Source organism: Apus apus, chromosome 25 (assembly GCF_020740795.1).
Source record: "Apus apus isolate bApuApu2 chromosome 25, bApuApu2.pri.cur, whole genome shotgun sequence".
NCBI lineage: Eukaryota > Metazoa > Chordata > Aves > Apodiformes > Apodidae > Apus > Apus apus.
Window position 1 is genome coordinate 3146718 of NC_067306.1, and position 14784 is coordinate 3161501.

At 47.3% G+C, this 14784-nt stretch overlaps 1 protein-coding gene across 8 annotated transcripts in view; it reads right to left on the bottom strand.

The window, feature by feature from the left end:
• The window catches only part of KANSL1 (KAT8 regulatory NSL complex subunit 1), a 102983-nt gene that overhangs the window by 18794 nt on the left and 69405 nt on the right, over positions 1 to 14784 (bottom strand). For 6 of the 8 annotated variants that reach the window (XM_051640295.1, XM_051640294.1, XM_051640293.1 and 3 more), the window contains 4 exons: positions 11778 to 11919; positions 6757 to 6861; positions 1632 to 1747; positions 268 to 460 (listed from right to left, as the gene is read on the bottom strand). In XM_051640295.1, the coding sequence (XP_051496255.1) occupies positions 268 to 460; positions 1632 to 1747; positions 6757 to 6861; positions 11778 to 11919 (556 nt within the window). The remainder of the gene's footprint in view (positions 1 to 267; positions 461 to 1631; positions 1748 to 6756; positions 6862 to 11777; positions 11920 to 14784) is intronic. The other 2 variants (XM_051640296.1, XM_051640292.1) reach the window with 1 other exon arrangement.

The following is a 14784-nucleotide window of genomic DNA, read 5'->3' on the forward strand; positions in this document are numbered from 1 at the left end:
ATCTCCTCAGGGACAGCTACTAATAGTCTTCCAACAAATTCAAAGCTTCTCCTTAATTTCTCCTCTTCTCCAACAGCCTTTGCAGCCTCACTGTCCTCCTCTTCCTCCCCATTACTTTTCCCCTCTTAATAATGACAAAACATTCCCCAAACAGGGAGACCTCTTCATGCAAAGAGCAAAACCCCACTGGACCAACACTTAAGTACCCCACCAGGCTCTTTGGTGTGGAGTTGTAGCCACAGGGTGCATCAGAGAAACAGCACAAACCTTTTTGGAAAGGGGCATGATGCTGCTTGGCCGAACGAGCCGTCGCTTCTTGCAGCTGAGCACCGGGCGGGTGCGAGCGGCCACGCACGTCCCATCCGAGGAGGAAACCATGTTCAGTCGTTGCTTTTTATGCAAGAGCTCCTCAGCTTCCTGGCCATCTCCCTGAGCATGTTCTGCCAGGCCAGGCTGAAGACTGCCCGAGAAGAGAGAAGCAGAGAGAGAAGCAGAGAGAGAAGCAGAGAGAGAAGCAGAGAGAGAAGCAGAGAGAGAAGCAGAGAGAGAAGCAGAGAGAGAAGCAGAGAGAGAAGCAGAGAGAGAAGCAGAGAGAGAAGTGAGAAGGAGAGGAGAAGAGAGGAGAGAACAGAGAGAAGAAGAGAGAAAGTAGAGAGAGAAGAAGAGGAGAACAGAGAGAAGAGAGAGGAGAGAAGGAGTTATTCATCCAACCAGCCCATGTTACCGAGTTCATGATTCAGACCGTAGCAAGCACTCTGAGCTTAAAGTGTTGCAGTTTCATGAGGCAAGAGCTTTTATTCAAACCAACTCTCATTCTTGCTTTTACTTTGGCCACTCTCCACACTCTCCCACCACTGAACCTTTGACAAAATAACCTTTGGAAGTTCTGACCAAAAAAATGGCATGTAAAGCTGGACACAGAGCAAGATCAAAACCACTCTAGCCTTGAGCAGCTTTAATCCTGGAGTTCAGCTGCCCCCAGAATTACAGCTCAGGATATTTTAACAGGTTCTCATGAGTCTAGCAAGAGACAGAGAACACATGATTTTCTAGAAAAATATTTAACCTAATGTAAACTTGATTCTGATTAATATTTGAGAATTAAGCCTTCAGAAAGGTTCAACCCTGAAATCACCATTTACCATAGAATTTCTTTCCCTTGTTTTCATTTGCCCACTTCAAGACGTTCTCAACAAAAACCAGCCTGGAGAAACAAAGAATTTTGAAAGTCTTGCTCCCCAAATCAATGGGATTTGGGTTCCTCAGTATCCCCAGAGGTTCCAGATACTTCTCCAAAGTAATTGCAAGTGGGCCACTAGTACCTCTGAATCACAGAATTATAAGTGTAAACAGTTTTGAACATGCTCACTGCTTGGCTGCCTGCAGGGCCTGTCCATGTAAACACAGCTCAGTTTGACACCATTTTCAGAGGAACAATGCATCAGAAAATCTCAAGCAGGCAATCTCCTCCAGAATGTTCCTAAGCATGATCTCCTACCATACTTTTTCAAAAAAGAAACCATTTACACCATTACTAATCTAGTTACTACCAACCAGCATGGCTGGTTTCCAATGGGACTTTGCCAAGATCATAAAAATCAAACCCTTCCCCTAATATTCAAGCAACTTACGTGTTAATAACTCCATTGACAGGTCTTGGTGCTCCACAGGGCTTGGTGGGATGGGATTCAGGAGTATTTGCAGCAGAAATACCCAAGTTCTCGAGTGGCTGGGATCCAGAAACACTCTAAGAAAGGATGAGAAAGATCATTAATTAATTAAAAAGGCTTCTTAAGTAGCCACAACTTTCTTATTCCCAGTTTCTAGTTGAAGATTCTGTGCCACAGCTGCAGATTTCCATGCAGGACTTCAAAATAAAGGTTCAGAAGTCACTGTGAGACTGGAGACTTAAGGGCTTGTTTGGGAGCAGCTCTGGCAAGAGGATGGATCCATGACAGAGCTTCAATGCAAGGACCAAAGGACTTCAGTTCCCCTCAGGCAACCACTAAGGAGCATGAAAGGCTGAGGTCTTTGAGGAGATTTTAGTATTTTTTTTCTCTCAATAGTGCAAACAAGTTCATGGCCACCTGTAAACCTTGCAGGCTCTCCTGCAGCTGGATGCTGTGCTTGGAGCCACAGGGCTGTAAGCTCCTGTCTGAGCACTCTGGGGGAAAATGGGAGGGGAGGGAGAGGAGAACAGACTTGCAAAACTGAATTTGCATTTTAACTAAATACCTGTGCAAACATGGCCCAAGCAGCACTTTAAAAAGTCTAGTGAATGAGCTGTGGTTTGGGGTATGAGCAGGACAGCTCCACGAAGCCAAATCTGCCCAATGAACACCATGCTGGAAACACCTTTTTGGCAGAGGAAAAGGGAGTAAAAACTAAGCTAAAGACATGGAGCCTCCCAGCAGCTTCTGCCTTGGGTGTGAAATACAAACCCCCTGGCTCTGCAGTGATCAGCAATTACTGCATCCCCACTGCCCTGCAAGTGACCTCAGCCTGGGGGACTGTCACTGTGCCTCCCAAGGACATGCTGGTTTTGTACCTCCTGCCAGTGAGGTTCCTGCCAACCCCAGCAGATGCCAGCATGGTCTGGTGTGTTATACCCCTGGCACTCATCATCCCCAGTCTCATCCTTAGAGACCCTTCTTTTTGGGTCTGTTGGATCTTTTTGGGTTTTTTTTTGTGTTTTGTGTTTTCCCAGACATGCTCCTTCTCGCCCTCCCCAGAGTTCAGAAACTTCATTTCCCCAGAAACTTCATTTCTTCTTTCTTGCAGCACTTCCTACACTCCCTGCCCATGTCTCTCTAGCTGGGTCTCCCCCCTGCACAGCCAACGGCAGTGGTGTGCTTCAAGTATTAGTAAAAAAGACCAAAAAAAAAGGCCTGACTTCTCTCCATAGGTGGTTGGTCACCCCCCCTGCTCGTCACATTCTCCATCTCAGAAGTGCTGCATTGATTAAAAATCTTCCCTGCAAACATTCCCCCAACTTCATGAACTAAACTCAAGCTATGGTGGGGCTGGTCTAACAGTTTCCAGAATCACAGCAACCTGACTCACCAAGGGAAGAGCAATTTCTACCACCACACTGAGCTTCTGCCTGTTTAAGGAACTGTGCTGGGTGTTCTACACTTCTGCTAACCAAGATGTTTCTCCCTGGGGGCGTGTGGAGCAGGGACAGGACCCAAACCAAGGGGCTGCTCTGATACTGCCAACCCAGACGTGGGGCAAAGACCAGATGGTGCCACAAGTGTTTCACAAGCAGAACGTGGCACCCCATGAGGTGAACTCGGTGCAGGAGCTGAAGGTTTCCCCTCTGGTTTCCCCAGGCTTGGCAGGGCTGAGCCTTCCCATGACGCTCCTGCTGGAGGCACCCACGGTTCAGGAGGGTGGGTACCCATGACTCATGAGCTCTTTTGAAATAGGGTATTTTATTTTCTTCTGCAGAAGGAGTCTTAAAGGAGGAATCTCTTCTGCAAGAGTGTCTCCAGCTTGGTGGTTCAAGAGAGTGACCTCTCTGCTTCCTGAGGAGGAGCTGGAAAGCTTCAATCCAAGGTCCATGTATCAGGAACAGCCCTGGCCCACCTTATCACGCTGAAGAAGGGGGTACCCCAACAAGGCTCTGAGATGAGCAACAGGGGCAGGAGTAGGACTGTCAGGACTGATGCCTCCAGTGTCCAGAGAAGGGCAGAGCTCTTGCACCAGCTCCTCCTGGATGCACCTCTCAGTGTGGTGCCCTTCACACGATCTGGCTGGGCAGCCAGGCTGGGATCCAGAGGAGCATTCATCACAGCAGGATGGCATTGATGCTCCAGACTGAGCTCTTCTTGTTATCAGGAAGTCTTTAGGACACCTAGGACTCTTGTAGGGCTTCATGACACTGCCTGTTGCACATGAAACCAGGAGACTGCAGACTGCCAGGGGCTCTCATGACAGTAGAGAAGTTGTGTGCTGGCACACATGACCCAACACCAGGAATGTCCTCTATGTTCCAAAAAACCCAAACAAAACCAGGCAGGTTCAGGCCTTCACCTGTTATTACCAGGTATAAACCCCCAACGCAGGGAAGAGCTTCCCTGAGACAATCCCATCAGTATCTTCCCTCATTTATTATTAACCATTTTAAGTGCACTCCCCTTGCCAGATGAGCAATACAAGCAATGAACCAACATCAACAGCTAAGTTATTTCTTCAGGGCTTCATGTAATTCCCATCCTCAGGCAAAAATAGTTATTCACGTCCTGAGCTTCCAGTTCCCAACAGACATTCCCAGGCCTTCCCTCCACTGAAGATGGGATTAGCTCCTCCAAGGGATTATCAGCCACATCCCACCTATCAAGGATGGGAGGAGGACATATGGCTGAGGACACCTATCCTGCATTCATGCTGAATGAGATCCAAAGAGGAGCTGGAGACAAGAGGGGATGGAATCCTCCCCTTCCTGCACGTTGTGGACCTGTCTCTTACTCTGCCAGTTTAAGGAAAAAAAAAAGATTAAAAAAGCCTAATTCTAAGCAGTCCAAGGAGTGCCAGAATGATAAGCACCTCTCCAGAAGAGGCCCAAGAGATACCCTTCCAGTAAGTGTCCTAATGCAACAGGAATGGTCTCTGGGCTAATCTCTGGCTCAGAGCAGATCAAGGCTCTGACTCAACACCCCACCCTTATTAGCAAGCCTAATTAAGCACAATCCCTCAGGCAGCAGGGTGCAGAAGCTGGGTGCCCAGAGGCAGTGTTTCTGGTGGCTGACACCTCCAGCAGTGCTGCAGAGCAGCAGGCAGGGAGGGATGTGTGTGTCCACCAGCAGCCACATGTGAGAAGGAATAAAAAGTCTTGTTTTGGGAGAAGTTACTCTCCAAAATGGCCAGGAGGGCTGCAGGAGTAGCCAGAAGAAGGTGGCAAGTAGGAACCTATGGCCTGCTTTAACCCAAAAATGTTGTTCTTCACTGCTCTCAGTATTATTTGTGCCACTGTTACCTCCAAGACCTGGAAGAGGGATGGGATCTCCACCCTGCCAGTGCTGCAGTAACAAAGTCCTTGTCTGAAGAGCTTATACCCAAGTGAGAGGGATGGGAAAAGGGACAAAGCAGGACATGAGTAAACACAGCAGCAGTGAGATGACTGTGAGCAGCACAACCAGACAGAACCAGCCAAGCAAGCATTTTCTTCCCCATACATCAGGTATCTACATTTTCTATTCTCTACATAGAGATGTTGTCTGAGGCAATGTAAAAACATGATTGTGTAAGTAAACAGATGATGTCTTGAGTGTGTAGGGACAAAGGCAGGTGGGACAGAGTCCTTCCATCTGCAGATTCCCAGGTGGAAAGGATACTCATGTCAAATAAACATCCTGATTTAAACGCAATAAAATATTCTTCCTACCACTGTTAAATTTGATCATTTATCTCTGTTATCAGCCTGTGAGTTACAGATTAGCTCCCAAACAACAGCCAGTTCATCAGTGCAGGAGTGAGCTTGTTCCTGAATCAAACTGAGCATGGAGCCACTGCTCTTGGAATTCTCTGAGCTCTTTTTGGGTTAAAGCATGAGAAGGGTGGGGGGACACAACAGACAGGCATCATTGCTCAAACCCAGACACTGCGTCATGCCCGTGACTCAATCATGATCTGGAGCAGCCCCTGTCATCCCAGCTCTCCAGCCTCCCCTTGCTCCTCCAGCCAAGCTCCCTTTCCAGCTGAAGCACCATCTACCATTTCAGTCGTGAGCAAAACCTGTTCACTGCAGCAAACTGCACAGCAGAGTTTTGGGCTGACCTAACCTGCTAATTGAAGACTGAAATTCCAAGCACACATCTGAAAACCCGTGTCAAGTGAGGGGACATTTTATTACAGCCACTTGTCATAACCCCCTTTGCAGTCCAGCATTAATCAAAGATCTCACAGTATTTCACTCAGTATCAGGAAAACTCCCACAAAGTCCTGCCAGTGAGAAAACACTCAAAAGTACAATTTTATGGTCACTTCTAGTGAAGTTTTTTAACTGTATCAACTACGTTGACTATTGGGGTATGAACCTCAAGCACTCCTGTTGCAGTGAAGTTCTTTTCCTCCCCAAAAGCAGCATCAGGACAGAAAAAGCAGGAATGCTGCAGCTTGGCAGCAGGAGCTGGAGCCACGCAGGGACCACCCTTCTCTTAGTACTACACCACAACTTCAAAATCCTTGATTTTTATACATCAATCTGTCCCACAGGATCAAAAGTAATCACAGCCAGGCTGAGCAGTACGATCAAGCCTTTAGTCTGTGCCCTACATTTCTGCATTAAATAATAAATACCTGGCACTCTGCATAGTTTCCAGTGCATCTCACTGAAATCATCAGTTCTCTTTCCAAGGGGTAGCACTCAGGCAGATATTAATAGCCACATCCTTAGAAGCCTTTGCTAATTGTGCTGCTCTCAGTTCGAGTTACTTTTTTGCTAGAGGGAAAGGATTAGTTAGGATTTTTAAGCTTCATAAAATGCTCATGCATATTTAAAAGGTATCCCAAGGAACTGTCTTCTAAAAGGTGTTTAAAGCCTATTGTTGATTAACCCCAAAATAATCTGGGAGGGGAAGAGACCAACAGACTGGCAATTCCCAGGTGATGTCCCACAGAGAGGTGCTTCTGCAGGAGGCCAAACACACGGTTTGAGCACCTCTCTCCACCACAGCTTCAAGGATGAACCTTCCCCAGCCAAAATTCAGGCAGGTGAAGGATCTGGACTCAGGCACTTGTGCTGCTGGCACTTACCAGCCGGTCAGCCCCAGGCTCCAGCTTCACTTCAGCACTAACAGGACGGGATGCATCATCTACTGCAGGATCAGGGGTTGATGCTTCACCAAGAACTATCAGCCCCTGGAAGAGAGGGAACAGGGATTAAGGGGGGGTCCTTGGGTCAGAGCAGGGAAACTGCACATCCATCATCCCCACACCCCACCTTGCTGCATGACAAGCCTTGCCTTCCCACTGTGTTTTTCAGACGATGCCAAACCCAACCCCCTGGCTGCCTGAATTTTCGTGACATCTAAGCTGAACCTGGAGGGGGAAGGACAGTGGTTGCAGCCAGACCACATGCCTTCAGCCCACTAGCAGTAGACAGCTCCCTCTCGGGCAGCAGTGCTGCCAGGCTGGTGCTTTCCCTCCCCAGCCTTCCCCTCCCCAGTGAGCTGCGTGCCAGCAAACCCAGGGAGAACATTTTGCTGTAGAGCAGGGCAGGAAACCACTGCTTTCACAGGACCAACTGGAACTCACCACCACAGCCAAGCAAACCATTTTGAGCAGGTGCCAAAACCTGACAAACTTCTTACTCTGAGCAGATATTTTTTTTTTTTCCAAAAGGAGTGATACTCACAAAATTCAGTAAGGAGAAAAAAAACACTGATAAACAAGCTATTGGTATAAACCTAGCAGGACAAAGCACAGAGGCAGAGCACTGACTGCTTCATCAGGCTGAACATTTGTTGTCCTGATTATGTTTTACTCTCAGTGAAGCTTTACTCTCAAGGCAGGACTGGTTTTTCTTTGAACAACCCCATGTAAAATAAAATCATTGCAATTCTGCATATTCTGAGCTCTATTATAACAAAGCAGGCTGAAATGTGCCAGGAATTAAGAGAGCTGGTGGAACCTACAGGCTATGAATATAGTCCAGGACAAAGACAAGCCAGAACAAGTTTGCATTTGGTCAACGAAGGAGCTATGGAAAGGGCTGCTCAGATTAAGAACAGGCAGAGCAGTCATCTGAGAACAATTCTGGAGGTTGCACCGTGTGTCACGAGAAAGTGAGCCTGGAAGGGAACCTGGGACACGTCATCTAGAGAGAGAAGAGAGCTACAAGGCTTCCCTCTATGTCCACAAAGTCAAATCTTACATGACTGATTATCTTCTGCCTTGACACAAATCTTTGCTACAACAGACCTGTGGCTTTCCAGAAAGATCCTGGTAGCCCACAGTTCAGAGATACTTTATTGAAAAACAGTTCATAAACTAAATACAACAGTATGTGGCCTCTGACCAGCAATGAGGAAGTAACCAGCTTCTAGAATAAGATGATGGCAATTTTCTAGAGTTTTCTAACATCCCAGAGAGGTGTTTAGTGGGTAAGAGAGGCTCTCAGTCTAAACTCAATTAAATACTGTTGTGCTTTTCCTCTTCTCTTGACAGATCTCCCTCCAAGAGCAACCCATCACACCTCAGCAAAGAGGTCAGTCACGTCCAGATGTCAGGTGTAGGAGACAGTGGACATGAAAAAGGGGGAAACTGGGACTGAATGCAGAACAGGAACCAAGGAAACTGCTTCTCTTTGATGCTCTGGGAGGCACTTCTCCTTTGCTCAGCAAGAGAATGAGATGGGGAAGCATGAGCATCAGGAACAGAAACAGCCACCAAGAACTTCTGCCTTCAGTTTAAAGGAAGAGGATGAAGGGAGCTGCTCCACGCCTCAGGAGGGAGCAGTTACTATTCTAGATGCTGTGGGTATTTGTTTAGAAGCATGTCCCTTTACTGGTGACTCTGAAGCAGAGGCAATGCTGAACGGGGCCTTCCCAGTGACAGGCACAGCTTTGGTTTTGTGCCCTTACACACAAGCTGCCCTGTCTGAGCCCACCATTCTCCACAGCATCTTCCTACTGAGGGTTGTGCTGTCTGCTTTGCCTCTAAGAGTTTTAAATCCCCATTATTTTTACACTTCTGAAAAACAGAGAGGATTTAGAAGGGCAACATCACATTCCCAGCTCCCTTTATGGAAAGGGAAAGGAGCAGCTCATCTTCTTCCAAGGTCACACAATACCTGCTTTTCACCAGCATTCTCCAAAACAAAGGAAAAAGGAAGGCTCCCTCCAATATTTATGGGCAAGTTTGCTGCTTCTATACTCCCCATTTTTAACACTAATGATGGTATTAATGAGAAGTCAATCGTAGAGGTCTCAGATAGAGACAGATAGGGAGACAGATCTCAGATGTCTCATGGTGCTGTAATAGTCAGCAGCTTCTGCCAAGGGACTGAGTGAGCAAGAGGGTTGTGACACCCATTAATGTACATCAGAAAGATATTGAGTGTCCTCAACAGCCCTGCAGAGGGAGAGCAGCACCTCTTACAGTGCCCTGAGCCCCACATACCACTGCAGACACAGGAAACTCATGTGAGAGCTGCAAATTCTTCCAGCAAGAGGCTCCTCCTCACTCCCACCCCACCCATCACGTGTTTCTCTTGACTTAGCAGCTCCAGGCAGAGCACAAGCCCTCCCCTCGGGACAGGCTGCACAAACAGCAGAGCAAAAGCTTGAAGGGAACACAGCAAACCCATCTGGGATGCTCTGGGAACAAGCTGAACCCGGGTCTCCAGAGATGATGTGCAAAACAAGCCCATCTTTAAGGAGTTTTGGTCACTCTATCTCGCCCAAGTCTGCCACTGCACAAAATTCATCCAGATTCACCTCTTATTCCATCTAAGAGTGAAACTCGTACAGATACAGGAAAAGAGAAAAAAACCTGCTGTCTGCTCCTTTCCAAACAGAGCATCTGCCACCCACACATGCAGAGAGGTGCAAAGACTCTGCATGGGGAGAACCAGCACATTGTCACACCCCATCTCAAAAAGGCCCAACAAAGCACATCTGTGAAAAGAAAACCACCTTATCGCCTTCAGGGACATCCAGTCCCTTTAATTAACTTTCCACACTCTTTCAAAACCAACATAAAATGGAAGGCTCAACAGTCTGCTATTTTTAAGTGCCAGAAAACACAACTAACTTTGAACACCCGCTCACAGGTTTGTTGTTTTCCTCCACATCTCACCAGGCTCCAAGTGACATGACCCAAATGTGCTGAAAACACAATTACTGCTGAGGACACCCAGGTAGCAGTACCTTCAGAACAGAGGGCTATTTTTGCCTGCCTGCCTTTCCTTCTCTTGCAATTTGATAAAGCAATGCATCTTTCTAAAAGGGTGCACTGGGATGTAAACTTTAATTATAAAGGTCATTAACCTAAACAAAATAATAAAATAGAAGAGCAACTTTGAATTCCTGCTGCAGCCACATTTTAACCTCATTATGGCCAAACAAGCTGGAGTTATGTTGATAGAAAAAAACAAGGTGTCTCCAAATTCTTTAATTATTGTCCTTGTACAATTTGAAGCCAAATTAATTCCAGCAAGACTCTGGTATTATTGAAACATCCACTTCTCTAGTCTCCCTTTACTTGTCCCAAGCTGCTTTTCTGAATCTTACTCTGAGTTTTTCTTTGGTGAAAACAAAGCATGTTTCATCCTTGAGCTCAAAAACACCAAGACAATGGCAGCTGGGTGCAAGCAGGGATCTTCATGAAGTCCCACCAGAAAGATGGGATATTTGATACTCACTTTCTTGTTGAGGCAGAATAGCCACTACCAAACCCTCAACATCTGACCTCTTCTGCCACTGCTCTACCTTAAATTCACATACTACTGCAGTCATGGAGTTTTTGTTTGAACAAATCAGAGCAGAGGACATCCTGTTTTCTGAAACCTCAGCTGGACTTTTCAACTTTGACACAGCACCATGATGTTCTCCTTTCAGCCCTGGAGACTGCAACCTTAGATAAAAACATGTGATGCCTGTAGCCATGATCAGGCCATTTCACAAGTCTGTCAAGTTGTCATCACCTGGTGACAACACTGACTCTTCCACTTCACTAATGAGTTTTCCCATTTCTTCCTTCACTTAACTTTCTTGCATATAAATGTTTAGCAATTTTGTATTTTATACTGAGAAACCATCTTGCATGGTTGGCTTTCTTAAGACAGGAGGAAGGTAGTTCTTTCTGAAACGGGTTCATTAATTTGACATAGAGGCCACTTCCCAGAAGCCTTTTTCTGTTCCCACCTCAGCCCTGTGTTCTGTTCAGCAAACCATGCTCTTCCACCCAGTCATTTAGAGCCCTCACTCACTCAGTCTGTTTTTCTTCTTAGCTGCATAAAGGTCCAGTCTTCCTTCCCCTGCCAGTGTTTTCTACCCACCTGGAAACCCCTCTCCCCACCAACCCCCCCACATCCTGGGAAAAGCCTCTGCTGGACTCTGAATTGCTGAGGATCTCTGAGTTGATGCAACACCACCAGCCTTCCTGCCACGAACTCCAGACATTCCTCCCCCTCCAAGGCCTGACATTTAGTCGTGCATGCCTGAACAAGTCTCAATAACAATTCCTTCCTCATCCCTTCTCTGCTCTCCCCCATTCTCCCACCATCTGAGAGCAAGTCTGCAAAAACTAATTCCTGCCACTGAGAAAGGTCAGCTCCCAGAAACAGCCTTTTTATGATACACACTCAATTTTAAGCCCCTGCTATGTGACAGGATCTGAAGCTGATTTCCACCAGTTCCCTCCCTTCCCCAGTAAGTCTCTTGTTAAGCTGTTCCTTATCCCCATCTTCAGTCCCAAAAAGAAAGACTAGGAAGGTTTTTAAAGAAAATAAATAAAATAGAGAAAGGCTCCAACAACAGGGAACAGCAACACGTATCCAAAAGCAGGTCTTGTTCAGTACCCAAAGACTGACTTTAAAGTAAGGTATTGCTCTCTTCATGTCACCAAACTGAACCAGGGAGAAGAAATTACACTCAGCCCATGCCAATCAGCACTGCAATTAGTCACAACTGTGCGCTGTGCTCTTTGAGAGATGCAAGTGGAAAAAAAGCATCAGACTTTGCACACACACTCTCCCCTGCATCAGAAAAAAAAAAAAAAAGGAGGCAGACAGAGCAAAATCCCACGTATCCAGAACAGGTCCAGGTCCTCACCTTATTGGCTCTAATCTGCTTGTAAATGTCCGTTTGCTGCCGGATTCGATATTCCAGGTCCGAGACGTGGGCTTGGAGCCAATTCCAGCGACTGACGATGGCTGCACGGTCTGCTGCCCATCTCCACTCTGCCCTTCGCCTCCTAGAAAAACAGAGAGAAGAAGGGGGGGGATTATTTGGAGTGAGATTTTCATGATGCAGTCCAGAAAAACACCCCGGCAGAACTGACAGCTCAAGAGCTACGCACTGAACAACCGATGCCATCCAGCCACTGCTGCCTCCTACCAACCCAAGCACAGGTGTGCTGGGGAAGCCCTGCCTCCCTGCCTCCCCAGAGCAATATTCAAACAACTTCTGGTGCCCAGGGACTGAAGTCCTGCCTATGCAAGTTTTAAGACTCTGTTCCATGCTTAGCTGAACCAGCAGCTCTAGCCCTACCCGGCCACACCTGCCAAACGCACTTTCCCAAGTCTTGGAGAAAACCAAACCCATCTGCTCTGCCTTCCTCCACTTAACCCCTTTAAAAATAAACCCTCTGTCATCAGGAACAAAATACGCCAGCATGTACCACGTGGCCACAATCAAAATCAGTGGGAAGTTTCATAACACACCATCCCTGGATTTGAGGAGTAACCACTGTTTGGAGATGAGCAACAGAGCGAGCAGCACCTCGCACAAGCTGCTCCCCTGCAATGAGGTGTTGCAAAGGAAAGCAGGCACCAGTGAGCTTGAGTTCTGCATCTGATGGCTTGACTGAGCAAAGGAACATCAGAAAATGAGTGAATGGCTCCTCCTGCTCTCTGGGGCTCAGAGGTGCAATGTGAGAGGTGGTGGGCATGTGTGCATGCAGGGGGGAACCCACACACTTGGAAGCTCTTGGCTGATTTCCTACCTTCTTCATCCCTGCTGTGAACATAAAGCACAGTTCTCCAGGAGCATAAACATGCTTTCACTAGTGCAGGGACCACACCTTTGCATTTTTAGGTGAACTGCTACAAAAACACCCTTACTCTACTACCACAGCCCAGGGCAGAAAGGAACACAGAGACATGAGGGTACGTCCACATCCACGGCTCCATTTTCCCACATGAAAAGCCATAATATTAGGAAAATACACTCTCAGCATCCTGATTCCAGTGGACAAATATGCCAGAGAGGAAGGAAAAAAATACCCAGAGAGGAAAGAAACCACAACATGGTGCAGAAACAAAGCAAGAGCACAAAGTGCATGCACAAATCCAGTGCCACCGCACAAAGCCTCTGCTGCATCTGGATGTTTGGCAATTAACAAATTAATCACAAAATAATTCCCTTTGCCCATATGCCCCTCCCTTCTGTAGCATTTCTGAACCCAGTGAGAGCAGACGGGGCAGGGGAGTCACAGCAATGTCCAGATTTTTCTTCCAAAACCTAACCAAGGCTTCTTCTGCTGAGATGAACCTGTTTCAGAGCTGAAACCAGTCATCCCAGCAGCAGGTGGTAAATGGGATGTGCTGCTGGAGTAGCCCCAGCTGCAGAGATGGGAGGCAACAGCACTGATCAAGCTTTTAGAAAAATCTACACCTCCTCTACATCTGCCTTTCTTTAGGTGTGCTGCTACCAAACACACTTGCCTAAAACAGGACGAGGGTTATAACAAGTTTCAAATCAACTAAGAGATGTAAAAGAGGAGGTGGCTCCTCTGAATCGTCAACAAAACCCACAAATTCACAGAATCATGGAATGTTTTGGGTTGGAAAGGACCTTAAAAGATGATAATCTAGATCCAACCCCCTGCATGGGCAGGGACACCTCCCACCAGCCCAGGTTACTCCAAGCCCCATCCAACCTGCCCTTCAACACTGCCAGGGATGGGGCAGCCACAGCTTCCCTGGGCAACCTGGGCCAGGCTCTCACCACCCTCACGGGGAAGAATTTCCTCCTCATGTCTCACCTCAATCTCCTTCTTCCAGTTCTCTCCCTCCCTGCCCTTGTCCCAAGTCCCTCCCCAGCTTTCCTGGAGCCCCTTCAGGCACTGGAAGCTGCTCTAAGGTCTCCCTGGAGCCTTCTCTTCTCCAGGCTGAAAACCCCAACTCTACAGAGCAGAGCTGCTCCAGCCCTCCCATCACCTCCGTGGCCTCCTCTGGACTTGCTCCAAGAGCTCCACGTCCTTCTTATGTTGGGGGCTTCAGAACTGGACAGAGGGAGAATCCACTTCCCAAAAACCCCTTTTCTACCCTCCATTGTCATGGATTTTGTGCCATTCAGGGAGAGATCCCTTGCAGGGTGGTGGGACCATAAAGCTTGCAAAGCATTATCCTTCTTGGAACAGAGTGAAGCATGACTGGGCTGGAGATGTGGCTTAGAGCTGCATGCTGGGGTGACGCTGGGGTGGTGCTGGCAGCTGCTCAGCCCATTGTAAACCAGATTAACCCTCTGGTCACTGCCTTGCTGGTGGCATACATCAGATCTCTACCCACCCCCATGCTCAGCTGCCTTTTGTCTCCAGCTCTGCTGACTGTAACCTCAGTGTGACCGATGGAGAATTAAGATCTGCCCTTACTGTGGCATCCAGCTACAGTAAATACTAACAATTCCACCAAACGTAAGGTCAGCGTTGATCAAAATAGAGAAGGCACTTCACACAGGGAAATACTCCAGCAGGAAGGACTTAAGCTCTTAAAAATGCTTGGAAAATAGTCTTGGAGAGGGCTGGGAGGGCTGTAGCTGTCCCTGCCCATGCAGGGGAGTTGGAACTGGATGATCTTTAAGGTCCTTTCCAACACAAACCATCCCATGACTCTGTGATTGCCCCCTGGACACGTTTCTCTGAGCATTGTTGCTCTGACTCAATTACCCACAAGATCAGCAGCGTTTTCATCTGAGTTTCCCACAAGACTTTCCAGAACACATTACTTCTCTGCTGGACAAGTTGCAGTGAAATTCTACCACATTCTTACTTCAGAAGCTAAGAACAATTTGACTGGAGAAGAGTTTTTTATTATTATTATTATTATTATTATTATTA